Genomic DNA, 12,298 nt, shown 5'->3' with positions numbered 1-12,298 from the left:
TTCACACTGAGCACGTGACAGAGTCTGGAGACGCCGTGGAGAACGTTCTGCTGCCTGCAACATCCTCCAGCATGACCGGTTTGGCGGTGGGTCAGTCATGGTGTGGGGTGGCATTTCTTTGGGGGGCCGCACAGCCCTCCATGTGCTCGCCAGAGGTAGCCTGACTGCCATTAGGTACCGAGATGAGATCCTCAGACCGCTTGTGAGACCATATGCTGGTGCGGTTGGCCCTGGGTTCCTCCTAATGCAAGACAATGCTATACCTCATGTGGCTGGAGTGTGTCAGCAGTTCCTGCAAGAGGAAGGCATTGATGCTATGGACTGGCCCGCCCGTTCCCCAGACCTGAATCCAATTGAGCACATCTGGGACATCATGTCTCGCTCCATCCACCAACGCCACATTGCACCACAGACTGTCCAGGAGTTGGCGGATGCTTTAGTCCAGGTCTGGGAGGAGATCCCTCAGGAGACCATCCGCCACCTCATCAGGAGCATGCCCAGGCGTTGTAGGGAGGTCATACAGGCACGTGGAGGCCACACACACTACTGAGCCTCATTTTGACTTGTTTTAAGGACATTACATCAAAGTTGAATCAGCCTGTAGTGTGGTTTTCCACTTTAATTTTGAGTGTGACTCCAAATCCAGACCTCCATGGGTTGATAAATTTGATTTCCATTGATCATTTTTGTGTGATTTTGTTGTCAGCACATTCAACTATGTAAAGAAAAAAGTATTTAATAAGAATATTTCATTCATTCAGATCTAGGATGTGTTATTTTAGTGTTCCCTTTATTTTTTTGAGCAGTGTATATACTGTATATATATTACCTCCTGATAATGTACAATCTGTGTGTCGCTTCATTGGCCTGGGCTATTGTTTGTTGTGAGTTCCAGACCAGATTGATCTCAGTTTGTCAGTCAGAGTAGACACTGATTTCAGTTATTTGTGTGGTATTAAAAAAGATTGTGCTAATGTCTTCTGTCATGTAAATTACATAGAAATGCATGAAATGCGGTTTTTAAATCCTCATGTGTGGAAATTCTAAAAACATCTCTGCTCAACTGTAGCCTATGCCACGTGCCAAATGTTATTCTGGGTTTAGGGCCTCTTTCTTCAACAGTAAATGTAACACGCTTTCAATTGCATCTTGGTGCATGGATTTGTTTACAGAAAATGATGGTGTACCGGGAAGGAGGGGCTATAGAAAAAACAAAGCCCGGGGCCTATGATTTCTTAATCCGACCCTGATCACATATAACATAGACTGCCTTCTACAGTGTACTGTATAAACCTTGAAATTGAACGTTGAATGTGATGCCTCTATCCACCACTAGATGGCCATCCCTAACAGCTGAAACCATGTGAAAGGTAGAAGTACCATCCAAGACGAAATGGGTGAAAAAATGTAAAAACTCAAATTACAGTACTCTTCAGCATGATCCATAGGTTACTGTTACAGAGCCTGAGGTCATCACTGTTAAACTGACTCGTGTATTAAAGGTACTTCCTGTATTAAAGCACTGTATTGTGTGTGTGTTCTGTACCTCTCCCAGTGTACACAGCTCCATGATGATCCACACTGGGTTTTCTGTGATCACTCCAATCAGCTTCACTATGTGGGGGTGGTCAAACTGACGCATGGTCACTGCATGGGAACAACAAGCACACACACACACACACACACACACACACACACACACACACACACACACACACACACACACACACACACACACACACACACACACACACACACACACACACACACACTCAGTGTAATTGAATAGACCAGGGATTAGCTAGGCTACGGTTTATAGAATCAGGTTACTGTATGTAGGGCGAAAAGGTAGAGTGGAAAATGAAGACTGATTATATAGTGGATTATTATTCATGTTGATAATAAATATCAAGGCTGTTATGAAGGAAGCAGGACCATGTGGGCTATTTTAGGATGACTTGGACTCAAACCGCCATCTTCGTTTTCTCTCAGATTTCTCTCCTCAGGAGAGGAGGAGAGAAGGAGAGGAGAGGCTGGGGTTAGAGGAGAAGAGGGGACAGGAGAGGAGAGGAGGGGAGGAGGGGAGGGGAGAGGGGAGGCTAGTGTTGGAGGGGAAACACAGCCTTTATAGTGGTGATGTGCTATTTGATCTGTTTTAGAGCAGTGTGTGTGTGTGTTTGTGTTTTGTCTCTCTGTGTGTGTGTGGGCATGCACGCATGAGTGTGTGTGTCTCAGACTTCAGCAAGGGGAAGGGGTGTGTATTGCACTTGGGAAATCAGTAGGACTGTACTAGTGTAAACCCACTTTCTCTAAAGCCATCCCTCTCTAAAGCAGTGCTCTGTCCTCCCCAGTCCCCCTGCAGCCTCCACACATTCCTGCTGTGTTTTCATACATGCGGGTTAGCTCAGTCCCACCTTGTCTGGGCATTTCATCTGGATAAAGGAGCCTTTCTCTCTGTCAGGACCACTGGAGCTGAAGAGCAGTTAAGTCTTCTGCTGTTCAAAAACCCACTGCTACACTAAGTCTGCGTCACAAATGGCATCCTAATACCTATTAAAGTGTGCTATATAGGAAATAGGGTGCCATTTGGGATGAATCTAAATCTCTGCATTGTTGTAGGTAGAAAAAGGTAGAAATATCTGTCTGAGATTGCTATGCTGAGAATGCGCGCTAGATGCAAACTAAAAGCTCACGTGTTCAACCCTCAGTAGTATACACACAACTGATGTAATATGTATGAAGAGCAAGAGGTCTTATGTGCTGTGATCAAGAAGGACGACAGGAGGAGGTGTGTTACTTACGAGCTTCTTGTAAGAACTTCTCCCTGACACTATCAGAGGTGCAGTTCTTACACGTCTTGATGGCCACAGACAGAGCAGGGTTTTCCTACAGAGGGAAATAAAACATCAGAAATGTTTTAAATAAATCAAGTCTAAGAGGATTGTGTCTTATTTTTCCACAAGTGTGTAAGCACCCTATTCCCTAGGTAGAGCATTTCTTTTGAACAAGGCCCATAGGGATGCCCATAGGGCTCTGGTCAAAAGCAGTGGGCTATATAGGGAATAGGGAGCCATTTGGGACACAGCCTAGGCCTACCGGGCTCATGTAGACTCCCTGGTGGACGTCCCCGAACTGTCCCTCTCCGATACAGCGACCCAGCTCAATCCTCTGTCTCTGAATCTCATAGTCCCTGGCTGGGTACAACACACAGCATTAGACACACTGACTTCATAATCTCATAGTCCCTGGCTGGGTACAACACACAGCATTAGACACACTGACTTTATAATCTCATAGTCCCTGGCTGGGTACAACACACAGCATTAGACACACTGACTTTATAATCTCATAGTCCCTGGCTGGGTACAACACAGTGTTAGACACACTGACTTTATAATCTCATAGTCCCTGGCTGGGTACAACACAGTGTTAGACACACTGACTTTATAATCTCATAGTCCCTGGCTGGGTACAACACACAGCATTAGACACACTGACTTTATAATCTCATAGTCCCTGGCTGGGTACAACACAGTGTTAGACACACTGACTGTATAATCTCATAGTCCCTGGCTGGGTACAACACACAGTGTTAGACACACTGACTTTATAATCTCATAGTCCCTGGCTGGGTACAACACACAGCATTAGACACACTGACTTTATAATCTAATAGTCCCTGGCTGGATACAACACACAGCATTAGACACACTGACTTTATAATCTCATAGTCCCTGGCTGGATACAACACAGTGTTAGACACACTGACTTTATAATCTCATAGTCCCTGGCTGGGTACAACACACAGCATTAGACACACTGACTTTATAATCTCATAGTCCCTGGCTGGGTACAACACAGTGTTAGACACACTGACTTTATAATCTCATAGTCCCTGGCTGGGTACAACACACAGCGTTAGACACACTGACTGTATAATCTCATAGTCCCTGGCTGGGTACAACACACAGCATTAGACACACTGACTGTATAATCTCATAGTCCCTGGCTGGGTACAACACACAGCATTAGACACACTGACTTTATAATCTCATAGTCCCTGGCTGGGTACAACACAGTGTTAGACACACTGACTTGATAATCTCATAGTCCCTGGCTGGGTACAACACAGTGTTAGACACACTGACTTTATAATCTCATAGTCCCTGGCTGGGCACAACACACAGCATTAGACACACTGACTTTATAATCTCATAGTCCCTGGCTGGGTAAAACACACAGCATTAGACACACTGACTTTATAATCTCATAGTCCCTGGCTGGGTACAACACACAGCATTAGACACACTGACTGTATAATCTCATAGTCCCTGGCTGGGTACAACACACAGCGTTAGACACACTGACTGTATAATCTCATAGTCCCTGGCTGGATACAACACAGTGTTAGACACACTGACTTTATAATCTCATAGTCCCTGGCTGGATACAACACAGTGTTAGACACTGACTTTATAATCTCATAGTCCCTGGCTGGGTACAACACACAGCATTAGACACACTGACTGTATAATCTCATAGTCCCTGGCTGGGTACAACACAGCATTAGACACACTGACTTTATAATCTCATAGTCCCTGGCTGGGTACAACACACAGCATTAGACACACTGACTGTATAATCTCATAGTCCCTGGCTGGGTACAACACAGCATTAGACACACTGACTTTATAATCTCATAGTCCCTGGCTGGGTACAACACAGTGTTAGACACACTGACTGTATAATCTCATAGTCCCTGGCTGGGTACAACACACAGCATTAGACACACTGATTTTATAATCTCATAATCCCTGGCTGGGTACAACACAGTGTTAGACACACTGACTTTATAATCTCATAGTCCCTGGCTGGATACAACACAGTGTTAGACACACTGACTTTATAATCTCATAGTCCCTGGCTGGGTACAACACACAGCATTAGACACACTGACTGTATAATCTCATAGTCCCTGGCTGGGTACAACACAGTGTTAGACACACTGACTTTATAATCTCATAGTCCCTGGCTGGATACAACACAGTGTTAGACACTGACTTTATAATCTCATAGTCCCTGGCTGGGTACAACACACAGCATTAGACACACTGACTGTATAATCTCATAGTCCCTGGCTGGGTACAACACAGCATTAGACACACTGACTTTATAATCTCATAATCCCTGGCTGGGTACAACACAGTGTTAGACACACTGACTTTATAATCTCAGTCCCTGGCTGGGTACAACACACAGCATTAGACACACTGACTTTATAATCTCATAGTCCCTGGCTGGGTACAACACAGTGTTAGACACACTGACTTTATAATCTCATAGTCCCTGGCTGGGTACAACACACAGCATTAGACACACTGACTGTATAATCTCATAGTCCCTGGCTGGATACAACACACAGCATTAGACACACTGACTGTATAATCTCATAGTCTCTGGCTGGGTACAACACACAGCATTAGACACACTGACTGTATAATCTCATAGTCCCTGGCTGGGTACAACACACAGCATTAGACACACTGACTGTATAATCTCATAGTCCCTGGCTGGGTACAACACAGTGTTAGACACACTGACTGTATAATCTCATAGTCCCTGGCTGGGTACAACACAGTGTTAGACACACTGACTGTATAATCTCATAGTCCCTGGCTGGGTACAACACACAGCATTAGACACACTGACTGTATAATCTCATAGTCCCTGGCTGGGTACAACACACAGCATTAGACACACTGACTGTATAATCTCATAGTCCCTGGCTGGGTACAACACAGTGTTAGACACACTGACTTTATAATCTCATAGTCCCTGGCTGGGTACAACACAGTGTTAGACACACTGACTTAATAATCTCATAGTCCCTGGCTGGGTACAACACAGTGTTAGACACACTGACTTTATAATCTCATAGTCCCTGGCTGGGTACAACACACAGCATTAGACACACTGACTTTATAATCTCATAGTCCCTGGCTGGGTACAACACAGTGTTAGACACACTGATTTTATAATCTCATAGTCCCTGGCTGGGTACAACACACAGCATTAGACACACTGACTGTATAATCTCATAGTCCCTGGCTGGATACAACACACAGCATTAGACACACTGACTGTATAATCTCATAGTCTCTGGCTGGGTACAACACACAGCATTAGACACACTGACTGTATAATCTCATAGTCCCTGGCTGGGTACAACACACAGCATTAGACACACTGACTTTATAATCTCATAGTCCCTGGCTGAGTACAACACAGTGTTAGACACACTGACTTTATAATCTCATAGTCCCTGGCTGGGTACAACACAGTGTTAGACACACTGACTGTATAATCTCATAGTCCCTGGCTGGGTACAACACACAGCATTAGACACACTGATTTTATAATCTCATAGTCCCTGGCTGGGTACAACACAGCATTAGACACACTGACTTTATAATCTCATAGTCCCTGGCTGGGTACAACACACAGCATTAGACACACTGACTGTATAATCTCATAGTCCCTGGCTGGGTACAACATAGTGTTAGACACACTGACTGTATAATCTCATAGTCCCTGGCTGGGTACAACACACAGCATTAGACACACTGACTGTATAATCTCATAGTCCCTGGCTGGGTACAACACACAGCATTAGACACACTGACTGTATAATCTCATAGTCCCTGGCTGGGTACAACACAGTGTTAGACACACTGACTTTATAATCTCATAGTCCCTGGCTGGGTACAACACAGTGTTAGACACACTGACTTTATAATCTCATAGTCCCTGGCTGGGTACAACACAGTGTTAGACACACTGACTTTATAATCTCATAGTCCCTGGCTGGATACAACACACAGCGTTAGACACACTGACTGTATAATCTCATAGTCCCTGGCTGGGTACAACACACAGTGTTAGACACACTGACTGTATAATCTCATAGTCCCTGGCTGGGTACAACACAGTGTTAGACACACTGCCTTTATGATCTCATAGTCCCTGGCTGGGTACAACACACAGCATTAGACACACTGACTTTATAATCTCATAGTCCCTGGCTGGATACAACACACAGCATTAGACACACTGACTGTATAATCTCATAGTCCCTGGCTGGGTACAACACACAGCATTAGACACACTGACTTTATAATCTCATAGTCCCTGGCTGGGTACAACACACAGCATTAGACACACTGACTGTATAATCTCATAGTCCCTGGCTGGGTACAACACAGTGTTAGACACACTGACTGTATAATCTCATAGTCCCTGGCTGGGTACAACACACAGCATTAGACACACTGACTGTATAATCTCATAGTCCCTGGCTGGGTACAACACACAGCATTAGACACACTGACTGTATAATCTCATAGTCCCTGGCTGGGTACAACACACAGTGTTAGACACACTGACTTTATAATCTCATAGTCCCTGGCTGGGTACAACACACAGCGTTAGACACACTGCCTTTATAATCTCATAGTCCCTGGCTGGGTACAACACACAGCATTAGACACACTGACTGTATAATCTCATAGTCCCTGGCTGGATACAACACACAGCATTAGACACACTGACTGTATGATCTCATAGTCCCTGGCTGGGTACAACACAGTGTTAGACACACTGACTTTATAATCTCATAGTCCCTGGCTGGGTACAACACACAGCATTAGACACACTGACTTTATAATCTCATAGTCCCTGGCTGGGTACAACACACAGCATTAGACACACTGACTTTATAATCTCATAGTCCCTGGCTGGGTACAACACAGTGTTAGACACACTGACTTTATAATCTCATAGTCCCTGGCTGGGTACAACACACAGCATTAGACACACTGACTTTATAATCTCATAGTCCCTGGCTGGGTACAACACACAGCATTAGACACACTGACTTTATAATCTCATAGTCCCTGGCTGGATACAACACACAGCATTAGACACACTGACTTTATAATCTCATAGTCCCTGGCTGGATACAACACACAGCATTAGACACACTGACTGTATAATCTCATAGTCCCTGGCTGGGTACAACACACAGCATTAGACACACTGACTTTATAATCTCATAGTCCCTGGCTGGGTACAACACACAGCATTAGACACACTGACTTCATATCAACTGGATTAAAGTAAATGGTTGGTATGGCAGTCTGATTGATTATGAAATCAATCTGGTTTTATCTGATCACTGAAGATCACAGTACAACATGCAATCATGCAATTCCATTCAAATCAGGACTGCCAAGGCTGTCCATGGATTTGCATGCAATGGCTGATTTGTTGAATAAATACAATCATATTGTCAATATTAAATCACCATGCAAAAAGTTTCACCAGACATGCCAAGCCATAATCATATTTTACCCTTGAAATGTAAAACATTATTAAACAGTATGATGGTGTCAAATTATCTTTGTTTTCTTCTTAACGTTGCACGTATTGTGGAGGGCCAGTGAGGGGCCATGCTGGAGCAGTACTGTGTCTGATTAGTGGCTGTGATCCCTTCCATCCATAACGGGTCAATAATACAGCCTGGCTGCACTATTTATCTTTCTCTGGGCTGGACAGTGTCTGTTCACCAACAATCAATACATCAATCAAAACACTACATGTACTGCTATTTTGGCAAAATGAAACAAAATCACAGAAACACCATCACACAAGTCAAACCATAGGTAGACCTGGGTCAAATGGTAAATACTTTCAAATACTTGATTTAGCATGGATATTGATTGGCCTTGTGCGACCACTCCATTGGGTCAATTGCACACTAAATCAGGTGTATCTCAAGTATTTGAAAGTATTTGACATATATGGTTGACCCTGGTCTGACAACCACAATACAACCAAAAGGCAATCCTCAAGTACAGGGCTGAGACGCACACCATTACCTTCCTCTAGTCCATAGTATTCTGCAGGGCAGTTCATGTGAGGAGAAATCTTTTAGAGGCACATCAACATTGGAGGAACATACTTTTACAATGGTTTAACCTGTACGAAAGGTCCCTCCCTCTTCCCTTGTCCCTGGTTTGGAGAAACACATGACTAACTAAGAGTGCTTTTCTGGCAAAGGGGAGCGACATTTGTTGCATGTAGAAGACAGTCAGTGCAAACGAACTGCAGGGAGATTAATACTCTTGGACTACACTGCCATTTGTCAGCAGCCTCTGTTGCTAGCTGGGTGTGTGTGTGTGTACACATAATATAAACGGCTAGCGTTTCAGGCTATGTTAAATACTTCTCCACTGTTATGATATAAAGTAAACTATGGAGTCGTGTGGAGGACAATCTTAGAAAAAAGATTTCCAAAAGGGTTCTTCAGCTGTCCCCATAGGAGAAACCTTTTTGGTTCCAGGCAGAACACTTTTTGGGGTTCCAGGTAGAACCTAGGGTTATTCATAGGGTTTTCCTATGGTTCTCCTATGGGGACAGCCAAAGAACCATTTTAGGTTCTACATACAGATGATGTCGGAAGTTTACATACACCTTAGCCAAACACATTTAAACTCAGTTTGTAAAAATTCCTGACATTTAATCCTAGTAAAAATTCCCTGTCTTTGGTCAGTTAGGATAACCACTTTATTTTAAGAATGTGAAATGTCAGAATAATAGTAGAGAGAATGATTTATTTCAACTTTTATTTCTTTCATCACATTCCCAGTGGGTCAGAAGTTTACATGCACTCAATTAGTATTTGGTAGCATTGCCATTAAATTGTTTAACTTGGGTCAAACGTTTTGGGTAGCCTTCCACTAGCTTCCCACAATAAGTTGGGTGAATTTTGGCCCATTCCTCCTAACAGAGCTGGTGTAACTGAGTCAGGTTTGTAGGCCTACTTGTTCGCACACGCTTTTTCAGTTCTGCCCACAAATTTTCTATAGGACTAAGGTCAGGGCTTTGTGATGCCCACTCCAATACCTTGACTTTGTTGTCCTTAAGCCATTTTGCCACAACTTTGGAAGTATGCTTGGGGTCATTGTCCATTTGGAAGACCCATTTGCAACCAAGCTTTAACTTCCTGACTGATGTCTTGAGATGTTGCTTCAATATATCCACATGATGTTCCTTCCTCATGATTCTATCTATTTTGTGAAGTGCACCAGTCCCTCCTGCAGAAAAGCACCCCCACAACATGATGCTTCCACCCCCGTGCTTCACGGTTGGGATGGTGTTCTTCGGCTTGCAAGCTTACCCCTTTTTCCTCCAAACATAACGATGGTCATTATGGCCAAACAGTTCTATTTTTGTTTCATCAAACCAGGGGACATTTCTCCAAAAAGTATGATCTTTGTCCCCATTTGCAGTTGCAAACAAAAGTCTGGCTTTTTTATGGCGGTTTTGGAGCAGTGGCTCCTTCCTTGCTGAGTGGCCTTTCAGGTTATGTCGATATAGGACTCGTTTCACTGTGGATAGAGATACTTTTGTATCTGTTTCCTCCAGCATCTTCACAGGGTCCTTTGCTGTTGGTCTGGGATTGATTTGCACTTTTCGCACCGAAGTACGTTCATCTCTAGGAGACAGAACGCGTCTCCTTCCTGAGCGGTATGACGACTGAGTGGTCCCATGGTGTTTATACTTGTGTACTATTGTTTGTACAGATGAAAGTGGTACCTTCAGGCGTTTGGAAATTGCTCCCAAGGATGAACCAGACTTGTGGATGTCTACAATTGTTTTTCTGAGGTCTTGGCTGATTTCTTTTGATTTTCCCATGATGTCAAGCAAAGAGGCACTGAGTTTGAAGGTAGGCCTTGAAATACATCCACAGGTACACCTCCAATTGACTCAAATGATGTCAATTAGCCTATCAGAAGCTTCTAAAGCCATGACTTCATTGTCTGAAATGTTTCAAGCTGTTTAAAGGCACAGTCAACTTAGTGTATGTAAACTTCTGACCCACTAGAATTGTGATACAGTGAATTATAAGTGAAATAATCTGTCTGTAAACAATTGTTGGAAAAATTACATGTCTCATGCACAAAGTAGATGTCCTAACCGACTTGCCAAAACTATAGTTTGTTAACAAGAAATGTGTGGAGTGGTTGAAAAACGAGTTTTAATGACTCCAACCTAAGTGTATGTAAACTTCCAACTTCAACTGTAGCACCTTTTTTTTCCTAAGAGTGTAGGACAAAGGACAGATATGTCATGAAAAATGAAATGTTGAGAGGAAACTGTTTGAATAAGCAGCAGAAGACACAGTCACAGCCAGCTCATTCTACTACTGACAGATCCACCTCATGCACTCTGTGTTGGGTATTCCCCGTGTAAATATGATTCTAGCTATTTGTGAACTACTCTCTATCAACAGTAATAGTTACATTAAAGAAGAACATAAAATAATTGAGAAACATTATTGCCTCTTGAATACTAGTTAAGTGAAGAACAATCTAAATAAACTGCTACAAATGTAGTAGCAAAAAACTGAACTCGAAAAATAAAAAATGAAGACCTGAAAGACGCCTAACACCAACTTGACCCCTGTAGCTTTGGTGCTTTCAGAGAACTCCAGTCTCAATGACCCCAGGAAGGCAGAATGTGGTAACAACAGCCAATCAGAAAGTGGGGCACACTTCTCCAAACTGGGTTAAAGCTGTACACTAGAGACCACGATCAAAGGCCCACGGGGTCTGGAGAGAACATCTGGTCTGCAGCTCACCACTGAGCCTCTCTAAAACCCAGCACAGCTGCCTGTCTCTGCCTCCCTCCATCCTCCTCAGCACATGATCCCTTACTTACTCCCTGTGTGACAGATGCTACGGTACTCACTGGAGGGCATGGTGTAGGTATCCTCATCATCTATGATCTCCGCATAGTCGTCTGTCTCTGGGGAAAAAAGAGAGCGACACACAGTGAGAGAGGAGAGATAGAGAGAGGTGAGGATAATGAACAGCAGCATTCTGACTCGAAGCAGGATAGCCCAACATGACAGACAAGAGTTAGGCTAGGCGTTAATTTGTTTAACTACCTCTAGACTTGTACTTAACTTACCTTTAGTACAATAAAGTACCTTTACCAAAACCCCACCATTTCAAAGTTGTTAACCCTTAACAACAACCCCCCTCCACACATATGACAAACAGCCCAGCTCTGTGATGTGCCTCCCTGTGCGTTCTCCCACCATGTTCCTCAGGTCTGAGCTGTGCTCCAATAGCAGCAGTGGTATTTGAGTGAGGGGAGGAGGGGAGGAGGGATGAGGAGGAGTTTTTCCCCCCAGAGAAACTTCTTCAGGAAAAACAGATTGAGTCATGTGTAA

General features: G+C 43.7%; 1 protein-coding gene across 1 annotated transcript in view; it reads right to left on the bottom strand.

Moving 5' to 3' along the window:
- Positions 1-12,298, bottom strand: part of LOC120048834 (focal adhesion kinase 1-like) — a 144,984-nt gene that overhangs the window by 34,341 nt on the left and 98,345 nt on the right. Inside the window, exons 15-18 of the mRNA XM_038995104.1 lie at positions 11,812-11,868; positions 3,097-3,194; positions 2,802-2,886; positions 1,547-1,647 (exon numbers count right to left, since the gene is read on the bottom strand). Of these exons, the coding sequence (XP_038851032.1) occupies positions 1,547-1,647; positions 2,802-2,886; positions 3,097-3,194; positions 11,812-11,868 (341 nt within the window). The remainder of the gene's footprint in view (positions 1-1,546; positions 1,648-2,801; positions 2,887-3,096; positions 3,195-11,811; positions 11,869-12,298) is intronic.

The sequence above is a fragment of the Salvelinus namaycush genome, chromosome 5, assembly GCF_016432855.1.
Source record: "Salvelinus namaycush isolate Seneca chromosome 5, SaNama_1.0, whole genome shotgun sequence".
NCBI lineage: Eukaryota > Metazoa > Chordata > Actinopteri > Salmoniformes > Salmonidae > Salvelinus > Salvelinus namaycush.
Note: the sequence above shows the minus strand (reverse complement) of the source record. Positions and strands in the feature narration are given on the sequence as shown.